Below are 15659 nucleotides of genomic sequence, written 5' to 3' on the forward strand. Positions count from 1 at the left end.
GAGGATTAGCCTCTTGTCCTTCCAATCTATTCCTATTTTCTGCAATATACTCATTAGTTTCTCGGAATGCACTCTATGAAACGCCTTTTCGAAATCTACGAAACAGGCAAATACTACAAATACTGATTGTATTCTACATACCTTTCTGAGTCACATCGTATTTTCAAGTGGTCTTCTTAAAAAAATTGACTTAATTATTGATATGTTTCAAAAATCAATTAATTTAATTTTGACAATTTAAATTAAGGACAGTTATCATGAAAATTTATATATTTTTTTCATTTTACCATCCATTACCAATGATCTCCTCAACATTGCTTATTATAGTTTTCATTTTCCCCGGATATTTTCCCTTAAAGTCAACCAAATTTTTGTGAAAGATTACCCTGGGAAAGTATGAAAATTAATATCGAAAATTTGGGAAATTCAGGGAAAACAAAATTCTGATTTGTTGAACACCCTAATCTAATCTAATTGCAAGTAAAGGGGAGATAACGATGATGATTTCTGAATTCAGGTGGAGCAGCTGGGGGGGGCTATGCACAGGTCATCCCAATGGAGGAATTCAACTTGCACCTGACTGGGGACATACATGCAGTCACTGCAGCGAATAACTTACTTGCTGCGCAAATGGACACAAGGATCTTCCATGAAGCCACACAGACAGATGATGACCTTTATAATCGCTTGGTGCCCAAAAAGAAGGGAGTGAGAGAGTTTTCCAAGATACAGGTGAGAAAGGTGTTAGGGCAAGGGGAATTACTTAGAAAAATTCATAGGTGGTAAATGTTTTGCCTTCTTGTCTCTTAGATAACTAAAAGAAGAATGGAAGCATTTGTAACTTGCTGATGCAGCTTTTATTGCCGATTCAGTTTCACTCTGATATGATAAAAATATTAATCCTAAGGCTTCCGCGACATCTATCTGATGAAGGATCCATGCTGCTTCCGGTAATCACCGTCGCATAGGTTGATCGTGAGGTAACGGTTTCGCCCATAGTCGTGGAGGTGTCTTCATGTCAAAGTGATCTGCATTGCAATTTGGCCACTATATATAGGAGACGCTGGCTGGCCCGGAGTGCTCTTATTGGCCCTTATTTGGTGGCAAATGGGAATCACCCTTTTCCATGTGGAATATGGGGTGTAGCCGTCCTCACAGTTGATATTATTAGGATTTTTAATTATTTCTATTGCTTCTCTTATGAGTCTGGGAAAATAATGTCTCTCTCATGCAAGCACTTTTGCTTGGTTGAACTCCATCATGTGTCTAGGTTCTAACCACGCATATTCGGCAATTGCCGAGAGTTGGAACTGTTTCTTGTCTGTGGCCCTTTGGTGCTCCTTAATTCTACATCTAATAGACTTTCCTGTTTGGCCGATATAGGACTTCGTCATACATGAGATTGGGGATTTGCTCCATGGGCTCAGAGAGGATGTCGCTGATTTTTCTTGCTGCGGAGAACCTAGTTATTACATTATGCCTATGTAGGAGCTCACTTATCTTTCCAGCCATTCCAGCGACATATGGGATGGTAGCATATGTCGTTGGTTTTTCCTTGTCATGCTTCTCCTCACTCTGCTTCTATACCAGAATCTTGTTTTTCATCACTTCCTTTTCTTTCCTGGCAGTCCTTTTTTGGATCATTTGTTCCGGCTATCCATTTTTCCCCAGCCCTGAGATCAAGTATCATTTTTCTGATGGAAGCAATTTGACATCTGAGATAATGTAGGTATGATGAACTTGTGCATTGACTAGTGAGCTCTTCTAGGCAGGATGGTGGTGTTATTGCTCATACAAATACCGGTTGGTATGGGTTTTTCTGCTCACCAGTACATCTAGCTAGGGCAGGACACCATTCTGATCAATTTCCATGATGAATTTTAGGGCAGGATGTTGCTGATTTAGATGTTTCAGGAATGATCGTAGTTCTTTCTTCCCATGTGGCCAGATGACGAAGGTATCATCGACATATCATATCCAAAGAGATGGTTTCTCTGGGTAAGACTCCATTGCCTTCTGCTCAAAATTCTTCATGAAAATGTTAGCTACTACAGGAGAGAGAGTGATAGAAATGCTTTGGCAACCATCCACCTTGGAAACAGTACTGAAAATGGGTTAAGTCTCAGGAAGTCTTCCAATCATAAGAAAGAAATTTGGGAAATCCTTCAAATTTTACCAAATTCCTATAGTGGAATTCATACAAACTGAACAATTAGTGTGTGTCTGTAGAGAGAAAAATTTCTCTTCACACCACCCCATGCTCATTAAAAACAGTTAATATTATTCATAGATAATCATTGTCACAAAAAAAGTTTGATACAAAACTAAAAAAATGCACATTTTCCAAAAGCAAACCTCTCAATTTTACAAAATTTTCTTTTCAAAATAAATCTTTGCCCCCATGCCAGAGAGTACTCTATGCAGGCCGGTTATTATAAGTTCCAAGTTTTGGCTTATTTAGTACTCTTTACATGATAAAAACATGATTTAATCATATTATTGGCAGCTAGCCATGTGGTCAAAACTACGGCATCACTCAATAATCAATCTTAGCTTCTAGAAATGCATTGGAAATCTTTCTACTAGGGTCTGATTAAAGCTTTCCAATTCTCAAAAATGCACAGAAATATTTCAGCCAGAATTAATGGTTCATTAACACTATTATTCTATACTATCCTGAAAAATTGTCTTGCATAGGTAACGTGAACGAGTGTACCTTTAGCAAATGGTGAGATTTTGCATGTCAATGTATTAGTAAGCCAATTTGGCATTATTTTTCAGTCTTAAAAGTCTCATTTGTAATTTCTCATTGGTCATGGGAAATATATTGGCAAAGTTTTGTCATAAGATGTTTTAGCTTTCCATTTTCAGTACTCACTTGACTTTTGATTGATTTCTATTGAAACAAAGGAAATTCCCCTAGAATTGTTTAGTGGTGTTTGTCACAAATGGCATTTCTTGGTTATCTACATATCCTCAATATGGTTGGTCTTAGCCTTAGAATGGTAATCATGATGCATATTCCTTGGAATTTCACAATGTTTATTAATATTTATGTACTTTATTTGAAACAGCTCAGAAGATTGCAGAAATTGGGAATCAGAAAGACTGATCCAGGCACCTTAACAGCAGATGAAATAAAGAGGTTTGTGAGGCTTGACATTGATCCTGCCACCATCACATGGGACAGAGGTTAGTTTCACACACTTGTACACGGATGCTATTATTTGCAAGGTAAACTTTTTCAGTAAGTTTGCCTTAACCATTGCTGTTAAAGTGGTGTTTCACACGAGGGATGTTCAATAAAGAGTGGCAATCAATTTTTATTTGCATTATTTATAGTGCAAGCATTTAATTATATTGTCAGCTTAATGTGTAATGTGTGTGTGGCACAAGTTTAATTTATGTGGCTCCAGTATTCCACAGCAACAGCCCTTTCCATTTGAAATATTTCTTGCAATTCATGTAAACCTTCCTTTGATATAGAAAAATACTTTCCATGTGGATGTTTCTTCAGATTGGAGAACAGAGGAAAGACCCATAGGCTGTAGGGAAATCATGTTATATTTTTTATCTGAAATATTTACCAGGCATGAGGAAAATATATATTTTTTTAAATTCTTCAGTGATTGATACAAATGACCGATATCTACGGAAGATAACCATTGGTCAATCAAGCACTGAGCAGGGCCATACCCGTGAGGCATCATTCTCCATCTCAGTGACCAGTGAAATCATGGCCATCCTGGCCCTGGCTACTAGCATCGCTGATATGAAAGACCGACTGAGCAAAATAGTCGTGGGTTTGGATCGTAAAGGTGTTCCTGTGACTGCAGATGATTTGGTATGTTTGTTTGAAGATTGAACAAAAAAAATACATTTTCCCAAAAATATTATTCATTTTTGGTAAAAACTACCCACTAAGGGCATCATTTTATTGAAGATGCACATTTATTTAACTGTAGTAACAATATTTAACTCTTTAATCATGATGTTTATGGAAACAATGATGCAATTTCTGTATTGTTTACAAATGTTGCTGAATCAAATTTTGTGTCCCCTAAAATTTTGTAACCAAGTGCAATTTTTGGACATATCACCAGAAGGGAAAAAGTGCTTAAAATAGCAAAATTGACCACCCCTCAAGGAATTTACCATGACTTTTTATCACCTTGAATGTTTGCGATAATTTTTATTTGGTATGTTATTAATGGGATAGTGTTTTTACCCTAGGTTTTTCATAGTTCTAGATATTTTTGGTGAGCATGGATAATCATTTACCTGGTGATATCATTGTTGAGTTAGCCTACTTATTATTTGATTTTTTAGGTAAAATTGGAAGTAGGAAAAAGTAGAGGTATATCACCCCTTTTTGTTAATTTTTGGTGCCAAGTTATCTCCTTGGAACTTATATGAAGTTACAACTTTTATTGAAAGAAACATTCTTTTTCAAATGAAAAATGGTTAGATAACCTTAATTTTTACAACTTTATTGGTGTGTGATCAACATCATTAATTTTGTATCCAGCCAGCCTTTTGGAACCTTGTGAAATGAGGTTGCTTGCAAGTTTATGTGAAAATGCTGTCTTGGTCAGTGATTTGCTTGAATGATTGTTCCTCTTAATCAGGGTGCTACAGGTGCACTGGCCATTCTGATGAAGGAGGCAATGAAGCCAACGCTGATGCAAACATTAGAGGGCACTCCAGTTCTTGTCCACGCTGGCCCCTTTGCCAACATCGCCCATGGCTGCTCCTCTGTCATAGCTGACCTGATTGCACTCAAGCTAGTTGGAGAAGATGGTTATGTGATAACTGAAGCTGGCTTTGGCACGGACATTGGTGAGTAAGCACTTAGTCTATGTCAATCAGTTCCAGTCAGACTTAATGAATTCTTTTTCTAAATTTTTGGAATGTTTTTTAGCTTTTTAGTTCAGAAAAAGGACTGAAATTATATTTCATAGATAAAAATCCTCTGTTGTACGTTACTTTAAAGTCTTGATACAATTGGAGCTAGTTTTGATAAATTTGTGTATTATCTAATGCCTGTACTTAATGGTTTACATACGTGTATGGATAATTTAATCACACTGCATCACAATACTGCACTTTCCTGTTTACAAAAATATTAAAAGGAATGAGAAACATGTTCATTAGAGTTGGAATTTTGTGACAGGCATTAGTATTTGGAATGAGTTTTACTTTACCTGGGATGATGAATACCTGCTGGAGGGATTTCAACGTGCATGTATAGAAGATAATGTTTAATATTATTCTATAATATAATAGTTTCAGGCAACAAAGTTCTGAATCTAAATAATTTGGTAATTATTTGTACACATTTCTATCCTCTTCCTCTTTTAAGGCATGGAAAAGTTTTTCAACATCAAATGTCGTAGTGCCAAGAATGTGCCAAATGCCATGGTACTGGTGACTACCGTAAGGGCTTTGAAGATGCATGGCGGTGGTCCTGCTGTGACATCAGGACTGCCATTGGCCAAGGAATATGTTGAGGTATTGTGACTTACATACTTCTCTTTTCCTATATTAATGAATGCTGATGAAATCAAACTTAAAAATTATATTGTATATTTGCAGTATCTGTAGTACATAAAATATCTGTAATGTCATCTGTATTTTTGGGCAAGGAACCTTTATTTTTTGATAACTTCTCTGTATGTATGGCATAACAGTGATATAGCCCATGCAAACACACTAGCACTGGCTTTGCCCATGTGGGACTCGAAAGTGCTCATCCTGATGAATATTCTTCTCAATTTGATTAATGGTTGATCCAGATATTGACCCTGTGAATTATTGACTATATGGTGCGTGGCAGGGAGTGATTACACACCAAGCATGCAACAAAAAAAAAGTTTTTCTAATAATTGTTGTTTAAAATATTTATCTATTAAAATTATTCCAATGATGTAGATCATGGTTAATACAGATGCATACTCTAAGGTATCTAATCGAGATATACTTCTCTATGCATACTAGAGGAGCTATACTACCTTGATCAAAAAGTTCCCGGAATAACCACCGTGTGGCGCTCCCATCGTTCCGATTTGAGTTCTGTTTTTTTTGTTAAATTGGTACATCTGTTGTTGATATTCCCTTTAAATCTTAGTGTCATAACTTGACATTTGCAAAAGTTACGTAGCCAAGAGTACATCTATCTCTGTGTGTGTTGGCAATTTTTTACAATTGCAGAAATGGATTTAAATTTGCAACAACGAACTTGTATTAAATTTTGCGTAAAAAACGGATTTAGTGGCGCACGGACGTTGGAAATGTTGGAAAAGTGTTTCGGCAACGATTCTCTAAAAAAAACGGTCGTTTACCAGTGGCACGAGCGGTTCAGAAGTGGTCGTGAGTCAATCGAAGATGATGAACGCAGTGGCAGACCATCGACATCGAAAGTCGGTGAAAAAAATTGATAAAGTAAAAGAAATGTTGGTCAATAACCGCAAATTAACCATCAGAGAAATAGCGGAGTACTTGAACATTGCCTATGGATCCGCCCAAGACATTGTGGTTAATGATTTGGGTTTCCGTCGTGTAGCAGCAAAGTTGGTGCCAAAAGACCTCAATTTCATGCAAAAAAGAGACCGTGTTGACGTCGCAAAAGACATGATTTGCGAGGCTGAATCCGATCCCACATTCATCAAAAGGATCATTACTGGAGACGAGACGTGGGTTTATGAGTACGACACGCAATCCAGACATCAGGCAAGTGAATGGCGTTCACCAAATGAGCCGAGACCAAAAAAACCACGTCGTTTTCAGTCAAAAAAGAAGGCAATGCTGACGGTTTTCATGGATTACAACGGTGTAGTGCATCATGAATTTTTGCCAGAAGGCCAGACAGTAAACAAAGAGTATTATTTGGGCGTTATGAGACGTTTGCGTGAAGCAATTCGCCGAAAGAGACCAGAAATGTGGGCAGAAAACTCGTGGATTTTGCACCATGATAACGCACCGTCGCACAGTGCTATCATTATTCGTAATTTTTTGACGAAAAATGCAACAAATACCATCCAACAGCCACCGAATTCACCTGATTTGGCTCCCTGTGACTTCTTTCTGTTCAATCGAGTTAAAAAACCATTACGGGGAACGCGTTTTAGCAGCCGAGAGGAAGTAATGGAAAAATCGCAGGAAGCACTGATGGACATACCGAAAACCGAATATAAAAAATGTTTCGAGGATTGGATCAAGCGCTGGCATAAGTGTGTTGCAGTCGATGGGGATTACTTTGAAGGGGACAATATAGATTTAGATGAATAAACTTGTATTTTTAATTTTCTGAATAAATTCCGGGAAATTTTTGATCAAGGTAGTATGTATTAAGAAGGGCAATGGCTAAAGCTAGATGAGATGAATACAGCTTACAGTGGAACCTCATAATACGAGTTTAATACATTCCATGATCTTTCTGGTAAAGCGAAACACTTGTGTGATTCGCTTTACCATTGATATCACATATTAATTAAAGGGATATCTAAATGAAGACGTAAATAATGTTAGCATAAAATGCCATGAACTTACAATTACACCGGAATCAAAATATTCTTTTGCAATTTTACAACATTGGTTACCTATTGTGTTTAGTTTTTGTGCTTTCCAAGTAATCTTCATCCTGGGACCCACAACCATGAAGTAAAGTTGGTGATAATTTTTCATTTGCATTTTACATTTCGTTAAATCTGAATAGTCATCCCGTCTAAATAATCTAAATTTTTCCGTAGCATGATTTTTTTATTCTTCTATGGTGAGTATAGTGTAGTTCTTGAGATCAAGTGAATCATTTTAGTTGAAATTCATTTACCGAATCACTATTGACTTATTGGGATAATGGATATGACTTACACATTAGAATGTCCATGTGTTGAAGAAATTGAAAATTTGCACATCCATTCGCACTATTACCCTGATATATCTTTCTCTAGTAAACATAATAACAAGGAAAAAGTATTGATAGAATTGAGCTCTTACAGCTAGTAGTATTGAAATAAATGTAAAACTCCAATAGCCGTAAACAGTTAACCTTTCTAAACAAAGTACAAATGAGATTAGTTGGCTAACGCCACAAGTCAAAGGATGAGGTAAAAGGTAAAAAGGAAAGGGATTACATATTTACCTTTCTTATCCCTTTCCTTTTTACCTTTTACCTCATCCTTTGACTTGTGGCGTTAGCCAACTAATCTCATTTGTACTTTGTTTAGAAAGGTTAACTGTTTACGGCTATTGGAGTTTTTCATTTATTCAATTAAGGGAAAAGTATTATGGACAAATAGAAAATTTGGCTCAGAAGAGCATCTGTTATGAAAATATTTTTTAAAAATGGTGAATATACTATTTTTCACCCAGTTGTTCTATCCATTAGAGGCAGAAATTAATGGTTTGAATTTTTCTCTAAATTGAAACAGGAGAATCTGGATCTTCTTCGCAAAGGACTTTCTAACCTCTACAAACATATTAGCAATGGAAACAAATTTGGTGTGCCTGTTGTTGTAGCTATTAATGCATTCACGTGAGTTGTTCAGTGATATTGAAGTTGAAAGGGTGGCTGCTGATCATTTGTGAATCTTTTAATTATGGGAAATTGATTTTGTCAGGTCTGATACGGATGCTGAATTGGAGCTCATAAAGTCATCGAGTGTACAAAATGGGGCTTTTGATGCTGTAATATGCCGCCACTGGTCCTATGGTGGGCAGGGAGCCGTTGACTTGGCTGAGTCAGTGATTGCAGCCTGTAAACAACCACCCAAATTCAAGTAAATATCTATATACAGGTATACAGGTATACCTGTATATGTGCACATCCGTTAAACAGCCTCCTAATTTCATGTGAATATCTAATATCTTTATGTGTGGCTTTTTGATCATATATTTTACTCATTGTTTTTTTGTTACATTTGTTGTTCTGTTTGGATTTCAAATGATGATGTGTCAGGGGGGATTTTGGCCTGGAGATTCATGGAAAATTCAGGGAATTCATTTTGGCCTGGAAAAGTTAGGGAAAGTCTACTGCATGCACGTTGAAGTGAAATATTGAAAAAGAAAATAGGGCATTTATATGCCTTTGATATTCCTTTTTAACTACATAATACTACCGTTTTTATGTTTCTTTACTGAAATAAAATATTGTTGGAAGTAATTATGAAATTTTTATATGATCAAGTATATTTTAATATGTTTCTTTTATTAATTTTTACCTCTGGAATTTCTGCTTACACATGGACAAATTTCGTTTTTGGTCTTTTGTCACTGCGGAGGTGACTGGAACATGTTATCTATAATTATTTGCATGTGTTGGGATCAGGACAAGGAGTGGATATGCTATCAAGGAACCTCCTAATCAGAGAGTCAACCCTACTTATGCATGTACTTGTACGTCTTCTGTACTTGTACTTGTATTCTCATACAGTTATTCTGAATTCTTTCTCCCTGCTTACCAAATAATCAGTATTATGAAGGCTTAGCCCTTAGCACCTATGGGTGTTTTTCCAATGGTTTTCATAGTCCACTCTTTATTTAGTTTTTGGATGCCCCAGATTTTATAAATGGTGGCTCTAGAATGAAAAACTAAATTTTTTTTGCACATAAACTTTTTATTTGGATTTTTTATCAAAGAAATTTATATGTATTCATACAGTGTGTTTACATTTATAATTTTTCATGGTGTGATATTTTTTTTAAACATACACCCACATGAAGGCCTGGATTATTTTCATATGTGCATTGGTATAAATTTTCTCTTCTTCCACCTTTTATATTTGTTTAAAGAACAAGCAACACAGAATTTATGATCTTGCCAGGGTAGGGTATGATTGGAGCTTTCCATCGAAATGTTGCCCTAGGTTTGTGGATGATAATCTAGCCCTGTATGTTTGAGTACTACCTTGGAATTTTCCAACAAGATCATGTACAAGATTCCTCATAAATGTCATGTGATTGTGGTTTTTCCTTTTTTTGGCATTCTTAGAGAAGGTGATTAATGTGTCACTACTCAGGACTATCTGCCTGTCAACTTCAGTCAAAATCTGAGACCCTATAATTGGGTTCTCTCCTTGCAAGAGTAAGAGTAGGAACGTTGTGTACCAAGAGAAGATATAGGAGGCTCAAAAGATGTTGGCTGCGCAGAAGAATAAAAGAATAGGCCGCTGATTAAAATAAAAAAGTCCATATAAAGTATTTAACAAATAAATTAATACTAATATCAGTAGGTGTCAGAATGGGCTGGAGGTGGCATTAATGGGTAAATTATTGATCACTATTATTCCTTTATAAAATAACCCATGTTGCTTAAAAATGAATGTTATTTATAATCCATCTTTTCTTGCTGATTATTACAAAAGAAGTTATTAGAAAGTCCATTGAAATTCCCATTTCCCTCACAATGAAATCTGTGTCAAGTGTGGCTCAATATACGCATTATGTGGCTGGTACTGATGCAAAGCATGTCAAGTCACGACCAACATTTGAGTGCAAAAAGTTGAAATTTGTATATTATCTGGGGAATGTAAAAATAATGTTACATTGTTGGTAAAAAAAGTACCTGGAAATTTACTGTGCAGGTCTGGAAAGTCTTGAAAATGTCGGGACATGTTTTGTCAGGTTCAGGAACAACCCTGTTCAGGCAAAGTTTCACAGTTTCATGGTGGAAATGAAATTAACCATTGAGTTTATTTGAACATTTTTTTTTCAGGTTCCTTTATGACCTTGATTTGCCAATTTTGGACAAGATCACGGTTATTGCCAAAGAAATCTATGGAGCAGGAAAAGTTGAGTTTTCTGAAAAGGCTGAGCGATTATTGGAGGAGTACACAAGACTGGTGAGTACCAAGGGTCTAATTATATGATTCAAGATGGCTGCAGTCTTCCCTTCCAGATTAAATAATTACACATTTGTTAAATGGTAGTAAATCCATCACATTTCATCGGGTTCAATGAAGTTATGGCCCATTCACAAAATCTTCGAAATGCTGGGCCTCTCCCTTCTCCCTGATGGTGTTATTTGAAAATCTGTAGACTGCATTCAAATGTTTCAGTTCTTCCTCATAAATCCTTTAAATGATTTATTAATGAAAACATCTGAATGTTTGAATCTGGCTTGTTAGGTCACCCCAGTAAGTTGATTTTACTTTTTGCAGTCTCTTGTTCTATGGCTCTTATACTTATCATATGCTAGTGAGGCGGATATCTTTAACAGTCCACCAAGATGCATGGACCGCACATAGTCTATCCACGACTTCAACCCCATTTCATCTTTCCCGCCCTGAGAATGGAAATGCAAAAACATGCCTAGGAAAGGTTTTCCTTCTGGAAATCAAAAGAGGTGGCCATTTTGTTTCATCATTACAGTAAGGTAACAAGACTGTGTAATGTGTTTTCTCATGTCCACAAGTTGTAACAATTACATACACTTTTTGCATTTTTGGAACCTACTGTTTTGTTTAAGGGTGTATCAAACATCAGTATGAAGTCAAAGTGACAAATTTCAACTCATAATTTTGATTACCAGATCAAAATTCTGGTATTCATGAGACACACTCCATAGTTAGGCTGTATTTTCAGGGGTAAAAAGTGGAACCTATATGCCAGCAAGTATAGTAATCATCTGAGGTTTTTAACAAAGGTAGCACAGATTAATTTCGGGAGCCCTTGCCAAAACTATCATTAATTTTCAGGAAAATTATAATAGGTAATAGGCAGAGAATCATTTCAAGAAATTGAATTCTTATCTCCAAAACTTTTACTGGCATTTTTTATTAAATCAGCCTTAATTTGAAAAATGAAAGAATATTGGTACCTTGCAGTTTAGAAAATAACTAGGCTAAACTTATTGAATGGTTTGATCTAGGCGTTAATGTACTTACCCCCATCTCCGTGGCATCACAGGAAAATGAGGCTATGAAAATTTAAAAAATTCTTAGGCTTCAATACAAGCACAAGGCTATCATGTTGCCATTTTTTAATCAAAGTATTAGTTTTAGAAATCCAATTTGAATAAACTCTGTTGCTTTCAGATGGGCTGAGGTTGCTGCTTTTCCAATTGTTGATTTTGCATGCAATAGGCTGCAGTTATATGAGCGGTCATGTTAAGAGCAGCTCTTATTAGCGGCACTACACAAATAAGGGAACCAACAAACACTATTTTGAGTTAAATTCTTCTGAATATTCACTCATGTTGACTGATTGAAGGCATGGAGGTTATAAAAGTAATTGTTTCTATGGAATTAAAATTTTTTTTCATTCCAGGGTTATGATAAGCTGCCTATTTGCATGGCTAAGACACATTTATCTCTCTCAACTGATCAGAAACTTAAGGGGGTACCAACTGGCTTTACTGTTCATGTCAAAGATATTATTGTGTCTGTTGGTGCTGGATTTTTGGTGCCTCTCCTGGGAGAAGTGAGTATCACAAATCAAGAATTTAAAATGCTGAATTTTCATTATAACTCCCGATAAATGAATAGCTTTTGATAATAATTTGGATGGGCTTAAAATTGTTTCACCTATATTATTGGCTGAAGTATGCTAAGATTTCCAATGATAACAATTTCATCAGTATTTGGCTGCCTGACTGGTTGCCATACCAACTCCGTTGGTGAATTTTCCACCCTCCTAGTAACATCTCATGCGAGTACTCCCCTTTGTGTGTTGTAATACTTTCTAAGGAGAATATTGAATCATCTGATTTTGCCTCAGATTTCTTTATTGCTTAATAAATCGTCAGCTCCCAAATAAATATGGCTATAAATTTTGAAATGTTGGTTAATGTGATTAATTCTATGTGCATTTAAAATGGTACTGGACTACTAACCAGAGGGTCCCGGGTTCGATTCCCGGGCGAGGCACTCTGGGCACCTGCAGCTCCACCCAAGCTAAAGTGATTTTTCGGGTACCAGGTCTTCCTGGGAAACCATAACCGGCACAGGGAAAGGAACTGGCCCCCCTACCCCGATGTGTGATTTTTCACACGCCGTATAGGGCTTAGTACTGGGTGAACTCTACTATCACCTACTAAACCGACCTTCGGGTTGATTACTGTGTTTTATTTAAAATGGTATTTCTCTGTACATTTCTTCATTTTTCTGAGAAATTTAATGTTTGCTAAACAGGAATATTACCCAACTATTTTTACAGCACATTGTACTTGGTATATTGGTATCCATTAGGTTTAAAAAAATGTGAAATGTTTAAAAGTTCACTCTTAAAGGAAAGAGGGAATAAGTTTGCAACATTGGATTTGCCTTTATCTTACAGATTTCCAAGATGCCTGGACTGTCAACACGACCTGTCATTTATGACATGGACCTTGATTCAGAGACTGAAGAAATCATTGGGCTCTCCTAGAGGCTGCAATGATTCAAATATGTATGCATTAACCCATTGATTAAAAGCATTTATAATTGGCAGTGTATTGTAGATTTGCATTATATATGATCATGTTCTGCAGTTATTGATCTGAAATATTTTCTATTTTTGTATATGCTTCCATTGTATTACAAAACAAATTAATGAAGTGTGATTAGGGACTTGAGTGGCACATTTGTATGCTCCTCTTCTGGGGAGTCTATGGATGGTAGTATATTTTTTTTTGGTACTACTATCAGTTAAACAATCAAAATATTATTCAGATAGTTGTTAGTGCCACAATATTGATTGTTGGTGAAAGCTTTAGTCATATGATTGCTCAACAATTTTATTAGAATTTATGAAGTAATGCTTGTTAATTATCATGTATTACTTGAACTTTATGTAGTTATTAAACTCATTTACAGTAAGGTCTGTCTACATGCCATTTGGTTTATGTGAACCCTTTTCAAGTAGGCCTTCGCCGGCCTCGGTGGTGGCGGGGTATGGTCCTCGTCTGCCAATCCATGGGTTGTGGGTTCGACTCCTGCCTAGGTGGGTTTTCCTCCACCTTAGGGTTGGGTGTTTGTAATCGTCTCCATTGTTATAACTGTTAATATTCCGATGTAAAATCCAAAAAGTGCTGTTTTCGGACTAAGGCTAAATAAATAAGTAAAAATAAATGAAGTAGGTGTAGAACTCTTCAAATAAAAATATGTAGATGACCAAGCATTGGTTAGCCAGTCAGCCAGGGGGTTAAGGACATTGGAGAGGTCATAAGAGAATGAGTGTGATATTTAGAGGATGACAATCATAAGAAAATGAAGGTAATGAGATTCTCAAGAAATAGAAAAAATAAACATTAAAGTTAGAGAACTTAAACTAGATCTGGTGGAACAGTTCAACTATTTAGATAATGCTTTGATGGTAAGTGGGTACAGTAGTGGTGACAAAAAAGAAGAATTACATTATGTAAGGAAGAGTTTATGAATATCTGGGAGAGTATGACTGTCACCTTGAATAAAGGCATAAATGAATGAGAAAACTTGAATGTACGGTTTTGTAAAACTTGGAAACTTATTCATTGATGCAAGAGGATTAATGGACTTTGAATGCTCAAGATGTGGTGAATAATGGAGAAAATAAAATGGATAGAAAGGAGAATCAATAATGAAGTTCTAGGTATGTTTTGGGCAGAGAGGAGGCTGTTGGGAGATATTCAAGGGAGGCAGGACAAGTGGATGCCAGAAATACAGAGAGGCAATGCAAGTTTGCTAAAGAATGTACGAGGGTCATCCGGAAAGTAGTACCCGTTCGTGCCGCATGAACTGCTGACGACGCGAGTAGCCGCTGGACGAGGTCAGATAGCTTCAGTGGCTTGTCTGCCTTCTCTGAGCCAAGTTGCGTGACGCTAGCATTGCCTGTGTTGTTTCTGTGATTGTTTACAATGTTTAAAAAAATTGAGAACGCCGCCAGTTGTGAAGTGAGGGCAGTGATTAAATTCCTCAATGCAAGAAACGTTCGCCCATGTGATATTCATCGCCAATTAAAGGAGGTGTATGGAGACAATGTAATGGACGAGTCGTCTGTTCGGCGGTGGTGTCGCAACTTCAACATGGGGAGGGGGAACACACACGACGATGAGCATTCGGGGAGACCGTCTGTCATTACAGACCAACTGGTGAGCTCAGTTGACGAATTCGTGAGGAACGATCGGCGCGTCACAATTGATGACATCTGTGAGCATTTTCCCAATGTTTCTCGAACAATTGTTCATGAAATTGTTAAACACCATCTGCATTATGCAAAAATTTGTGCAAGATGGGTCCCTCGCGTATCTCAATGAGCTGGCGGCAAAGGACTATGCAGCAGGAATACAGAAACTTGTCACACGTTATGACAAATGCCTTAATTTGCTTGGAGATTATGTTGAGAAGTAGTTTAAAGTATCCTCTTTCAAATAAAATTTTTTATGTTTGTTAATATTTACTTTTGTGTCTTTAATTCACGAACGGGTACTACTTTCCGGATGACCCTCGTAATTGTGCATGTGTGAAATGTTTTGGATGAATGTTTGGTATAATTACACTTTGTACCACATACCCTCATGTGGACTTGAAGCATTTTGTGTCGATGAAGAGGCTTCTTACATTTGCAACACTCACATGACCTCATCCTTGAAGAAAAATGGGGGTCAGGTAATTTTATGCTACATCTACTACTACTACTCAAATGTGTATTCTGGGCCTGGAACGTGAAGACTGGGACAAGGGAAAAGAGCTGTTGTGATGGAGTAA

The 15659-nt window shown here is 36.7% G+C and overlaps 1 protein-coding gene across 1 annotated transcript in view; it reads left to right on the forward strand.

Annotated features, from left to right (window-relative positions):
- Positions 1–13793, forward strand: part of pug (pug C-1-tetrahydrofolate synthase, cytoplasmic) — a 31562-nt gene extending 17769 nt beyond the window's left edge. The window contains exons 11-20 of the mRNA XM_071591216.1: positions 518–732; positions 3075–3192; positions 3627–3844; positions 4629–4839; positions 5363–5511; positions 8430–8533; positions 8619–8777; positions 10712–10838; positions 12265–12417; positions 13273–13793. Coding sequence (XP_071447317.1) covers positions 518–732; positions 3075–3192; positions 3627–3844; positions 4629–4839; positions 5363–5511; positions 8430–8533; positions 8619–8777; positions 10712–10838; positions 12265–12417; positions 13273–13362 — 1544 coding nt within the window. The 3' untranslated portion in view covers positions 13363–13793. The remainder of the gene's footprint in view (positions 1–517; positions 733–3074; positions 3193–3626; positions 3845–4628; positions 4840–5362; positions 5512–8429; positions 8534–8618; positions 8778–10711; positions 10839–12264; positions 12418–13272) is intronic.
- The last annotated feature ends 1866 nt before the right edge of the window (positions 13794–15659 follow it).

This window comes from Hetaerina americana, unplaced genomic scaffold, assembly GCF_022747635.1.
Source record: "Hetaerina americana unplaced genomic scaffold, ioHetAmer1.1.p SCAF_44, whole genome shotgun sequence".
NCBI classification, from domain to species: Eukaryota; Metazoa; Arthropoda; class Insecta; order Odonata; family Calopterygidae; genus Hetaerina; species Hetaerina americana.